At 53.9% G+C, this 5,633-nt stretch overlaps 1 protein-coding gene across 1 annotated transcript; it reads left to right on the top strand.

Moving 5' to 3' along the window:
- The first annotated feature begins 229 nt into the window (after positions 1-229).
- On the top strand, positions 230-3,332 carry A4GNT (alpha-1,4-N-acetylglucosaminyltransferase). Its single transcript, XM_032120210.1, has 3 exons — positions 230-346; positions 1,037-1,486; positions 2,437-3,332. The coding sequence occupies exons 1-3, from the start codon at positions 230-232 to the stop codon at positions 3,046-3,048; spliced, it is 1,179 nt and encodes a 392-aa protein (XP_031976101.1). The 3' UTR covers positions 3,049-3,332.
- Positions 3,333-5,633: the final 2,301 nt, after the last annotated feature.

The following is a 5,633-nucleotide window of genomic DNA, read 5'->3' as shown; positions in this document are numbered from 1 at the left end:
GATTCCATCCTGCCTCTCGCCAGCAGGAACTCCCCGTGGCTGTATGGCCTCATGTCCTGCTGGGATCGGGAGGGGGGAGCTGTGCCAGGCATGAGATGGGTCTCACAAAACGTGTCCCTTCTTTGTCCTTTTAGGTGGATCCCACACCTTTTCTGGGACTGATCTTGAGCTGGCAGCAGAGCTGGTTTCCCCCCGTGCACCATTCTCCTACCTCCAGAAATCCCTTTGCATGGTCCAGACGGTTTGGGTGTCCTCACCAGGGAGCTGGGCTTTGCAGGAGTCCCACTGCCACCGCCAGGGCAGGAAAAGGAGCTGGAGATGTAGATTTGTCAGGACTATAATCCGGGTACGTCCTAATTCCTTCCTTGTATGAAACCATCCACTTCCTATCCTCATCTGCTTCTCTCTGGTCCATCACAAGACTCCATCCCTGCAGGCCACAAATCCCTCACATCCCTCAGGGCTGAAGTGTGAGCAGAAGGGATGGATTGGGAAAAAGCCTTTGGCATGCTGATGTTTTAGCTCGGGGTGACACACCCCGAGCTGTAATCACACCCTTCCCCCTGGTGACACTCATGTTCCCCTTGGACGCTTCATTCCGTGGGCACATTTGGCTCCACAGATTCCCTGGGACAAGCAGGTGTTGGAATGGCACTGCAGTGCTTGGGAACAGTTTCCCACACCAGCCTGCCCCAGGCATGGGCTTGGGGCTCCTTCCCTTGGCATGGTGACCCTTCTCACATGCTCTCCCTGAGTCCTGCCCTCTCTGCCAAGCCCATGCCTGCACCACGGGACACAGCTGCCCATCCCTTCTCCAACACCTCTCCTGGTTCCCCCTGCCTGGCTGGGGCCAAGGAGGTGGGACTCCAGATCTTCATCCCAAGGGGAAGAGCTCTCTGTACCCTTAGAGGGATTGTCACCAGGCTTGTCACCAAACTGCCTTCACCTTTCACTGTCCTAAGCCACGTCCCTCCATTTCCTAGTCCTGCTGAGTAATAACTGGCTCCTCCTTTTGCTGTTCCTTGTGTCTCCTCAGCATCCATGTCGGAGGCATGCCCCCAAACGCTCCAGGAAAGCAAGAATGTTGAGGAAAATCCAGATATGCCTCTGTTTCTGCTTTGTCTCGGGCATTTTGTACGAGATCTCCCTCTTGTCCAGCTGCGTCTTCTCCTACTTGCCCATGGCCCAGCACTACCTGACACCTGAGCAGGTGCTGAACCTTGGTAAAAGCATCATTTTCCTGGAGACAACGGAGCGCCTGGAGCCACCCCCGCTGGTGTCATGCTCCGTGGAATCTGCAGCCAGGATTTACCAGGACAGGCCCATCATCCTCTTCATGAGGGGACTCACCAACGAGACAGCCTTGGACATGAACACCAGCTACGCAGCCTTCTCCCTCTTGTCTTCTATGAAGAATGTCTTCATCTTCCCTCTCCAGATGGAAACCATCTTCCAGGAGACCCCTCTGCTCCAGTGGTACAATCAGGTGAGTGTTAAAACAAGTGGAAAACAGGAAAAGAGTTACAGATAGCGGTGGGAAAAGGCTTTAAAAGGAACGAGGAACGCAGGACTGTGTGAAATTAGTGACTTTTATTGTTTTGGTTGGGAATAGATTCATTTTGGCCGCGTTTTGCTGTGTATTCATCTCTCTGTTTATGGAATACATGATCGGCGTTTTCCCCCTTATCTGGAGAATCGGATTTTTTGGCAAAAGAAACACCGGTAAAAATAGATTGCAGACGTGTTTTGAGAAAACAGCCTTAATAATGTTCCCCAACAGAAGCTGGTTGAACAAAATGTGCTGCCTGAGCACTTGATAGAGCTGCCTCACTCTGCCGGAGCCTGCAGGAGATTAAGAGATAGGGGAGAGATTTCAGGTTCTATAACAGCAACATGCAAAGCCAAGGAGGGATCTGGTGAGCTCCACCCTGGGAAAAATTCCTGGCAAACTGCCCACAAGTAGCTTTGGTCAAATTGCTTGGGCAGGGCAGGCAGATTTCCTCCCAACTCTTTCTTCTCCCGAGAAAAAGTGACTCCAAATGCCAACAAATGCCGATGAAAAGCCTCCAAATGCCAACAAATGCCGATGAAAAGCCTCCAGCCTGGTTCAAAGAGCTGGGAGGGATCCGGGAGTGTGTTAAGTGGGTTGTGTCCCACTGAAATAGCAGGGCATGACTCATGGTGGCATTGGGTTAACACCGTAGGTGCCATCAAACCACCTGGGAAATGTTCCTGCATTCCTAATGAGAACAAAGCGTTGCTCTGCTCCAGCTCCTTATCTTATCCCAGTAAAATCCAGCGGCTGGAGGCAGCAAAGGCTGTCAGCGACGTTTGCAGCCGTGCAGGTGCAGGTTTATGGTGCCATTTGCAGCCCCGTGGATGGACTGGATCCATTCCCTGCCCACGGCAGCACATCTCACCTTTCCCTCTCCACAGGTAGTCCCGGAGCAGGAGAAGAACTGGGTGCACGTCAGCTCGGATGCCAGCAGACTGGCGCTCATCTGGAAGTACGGGGGCATCTACATGGACACGGATGTCATCTCCATCCGGCCCATCCCCCAGGAGAGCTTCCTGGCGGCGCAGAAGTCGCGCTTCTCCAGCAACGGGATCTTCGGCTTCCCTGCCCGCCACAAGTTCATCTGGGACTGCATGGAGAACTTCGTTCTCAAGTACAACGGGAACATCTGGGGCAACCAGGGTCCATTTTTGATGACAAGGATGCTCAAAACGCTCTGCAACCTCACGGATTTCCAAGGCACCGAGGACCACAGCTGCCAGAACATCTCCTTCCTCAACCCCCAGCGTTTCTACCCCATCCCATACCCAGCCTGGAGCCGGTACTACCAGGTGTGGGATAAAAGCCCCAATTTCAACCACTCCTATGCGCTGCACCTGTGGAACTTCATGAACCGCAACCGCAAGGTGGTGGTGGCCGGCAGCAACACCCTGGCTGAGAAGCTCTACAAAACCTATTGCCCCACCACCTACCAGGACCTGATCCAGAATGCCAAGCACAGGGATCTCCCAGGCCCTGAGGACATTGAGTGACGTGGAACAAGGAGGAGAGGGGTGATCCTTCCAGCCAAACACAATCCCCACTCCGTCGGTATCCGGCTTTGTAGGAGAAAGAAAGAACTTTCCATAAGCACCATTCCTACTCCCTTGGGATGCTGAGAATGGTGGTGGGTATCCACTGGACGTAGCCTCCAAGGACACCTTTGCCTCGATTCTGTTTCCTGATAGGTGCTCATGAACCAAACCTTCCCAAATCCGACAGACTTTGAGCCTTTTCATGGGCTTCTCCAAGGGAATGGCATGGCCTCCCAGGAGGAATGTTGTCTCTGCTCCTCCTGGCACTGCTGGCAGCTTCCCACATCAGAAAAGTTGGAAGCACAACAGGCTTTGGACTGGAGCCTCTGGGGCAAAAGAGAAGCCCAAACCAGCGTCTTTTCCTGGTGTTTTCCTCACGTGGACTTTACACCCTACGTTTTTGAGAGGGACTTTAGTGTGAGTGAAAATAAAAGAGTTTGTAAACAACCACTCCTCTGAGCTCGTTTCTCCCTGAAAAATGAGTCACATTTTCCAAATGTTTGTGCTCTCACACTTCTACGTTGGCTTTTGCCAGGACACGGCTGCGCTGCCCCATCCTCAGCCAGGTCAATCCTGGCTGTAGAAAATGTGCCTGGAAAGGGGGTGCTGAGACACCAAGGATGGATAGGGATGGCCCTCCAGGTTCCCAAATCCCTTTTAAATAAATGGATTTCAACTGACATGAGGTGGTCACCCACGTCCAGCTGTGAAAACGTCCTGTTTAATCCCAACAGGGCTCCCGGTGAGCAATCCCCTTCCAGATACTCCCTTTCCCAGGATAATGCCAATCCACCCAATTCCCTAAAGAGAAGCCCAGCTCGTTTTTACTCGGGAGCAGAAAGGTGGGGATCAGCCTCCGTCATCCAATGTTTGCCATGTGCACAATGCTATCTCCTGCAAACACAGCAGCTGCTGAGCCACCTGCAGCTCGCAATTTGGGGTTCAGCAGGAGAAGGGAGCCCTCTGCACATGGGGTTTATGTGCTCCTGTGTCCGGACAAGGGGCTCCTTCCTGCCCTGTGTTCCTCCAAAGTCACTCCACTGTAAGGCCAGGTGGTGCCAAGCTGAGTGCTGGGGATTGTTGGAGCAGGAACACGGCATGAGGGAATATTTTTCCTCTCCCTTGCCTAGGGTGACACTCTCATGGCTCAGCCCCAGCCATGAGTTTCATGCTCTGGTGCTGTGCACTCTGGTTTAGCTTTGGTCCACTCTCTCTTAGAGCAGGGTTTTCCTGCCTAGGGATTTTCCTCCACACCTTTGACCTCCCAGCACTGAGGGGATGCAGGGGAAGAGCGGTACAGCCCAAGAAGTTCTCCCTGTTTCCCACATGGCTCCGGACAGCCCTGATGGCTCCCCATTCCCTTTGACTGCCCACACTCCTCACTCTGCTCCCATCCTCATTGCTCCCCTCCAGTTTCTCTCTGTTTCTGGCAACAAGTGAGGATTTGCCTTTTCTTCCCTGTGACTCGACTCTCTGGGAGTGTCCATGAGGGGATGGATGGGGCTGAGGGACTTCACCGCTCAAGCTCCCTCCACAAGTGAGCTCAAGGAAGAGGCATTTCCAAGGTTCTGCTGTGTTATCTGGTGGCTCCTCTGCAAATGTCCCATTTCTCTCTCCTGCCTGGCAGGAGGGGAGGAATCCTGCCAGGAGAGGAGAAATCCTGCCAGGACTTGGAGCAAAGCAGGGCACCAAGCACAGCCAACCTCACCGAAGTTCTCGCATTGGGGGTATCTCCTGCTCTCACTCTCTGTGAGTCCCAGGAGAAGCTGGGAAAGAGCAGGAGGTGCTGGCTGCATTTGGAAAGGGTCTGGAGGAGGTGGGGAAGCTGCTGGAGCAGGTCCTGAGCAGAGGCTGGGTCTCCAGTACCTGCTGCACTGCCAGGACCGCCGGCACCAGCCTGGCCACCCACGCCCGGTGCCTGCAGGATGCTCACACTGAGCTGGCTGCTCCCGGCAGCAGGGACAGAGCAGCACAGCTCTGGAGAGAAAAGAAGGAGAGCAGGAGGTGGAAGAAGCTGATTTTCCCCCAGCAGCTCTTCCTACAGCTGGCCCCAGCAGCTGCTGCAAGGTGCGTGGCGGGAGGGTGTAAAACACCCCTGGGCACGGCGCTTGTTGCTTCATCCTGCCTGTGTATCCCACACTTTGGCCCCATAAAAGGTGCCAGCCAGCCCTGCTGTTGGTTTCTCACCTTCATGGAGATGGCAAATTCCCTGCCAGCCCCTGGGAAAATCTGTGTTCTTGGGAGGTGCCAGCTGCAGGTGGTCAGAGCTGTGTGAGACAAGGGGTCTGTGAAGGGATCTCATGGGATCCCTGTGTCCTGGTGGATATCTCACGCCATGGAGAATTTAAACATCCTCCAGATCAGTGAAGGGATTCTGGATGCTCCTGGATTTAGTGACGATTTTCTTTCCCCACCGTTCCATCAGGAAGCCTCCTGGATGTTCCTCTTTTCGCCTGCTTCTGCCCCATCACCAAATCAACTCCCTCCTTCCCTCCTGGAGACTAAATCCACCCAGACCAGATCATTTATGTTCATTCAGCTCA

The sequence above is a fragment of the Corvus moneduloides genome, chromosome 10 (genome assembly GCF_009650955.1).
Source record: "Corvus moneduloides isolate bCorMon1 chromosome 10, bCorMon1.pri, whole genome shotgun sequence".
Classification (NCBI taxonomy): domain Eukaryota; kingdom Metazoa; phylum Chordata; class Aves; order Passeriformes; family Corvidae; genus Corvus; species Corvus moneduloides.
The sequence above is the reverse complement of the archived record's forward strand: the minus strand, read 5'-3'. Positions and strand labels throughout refer to the sequence as shown.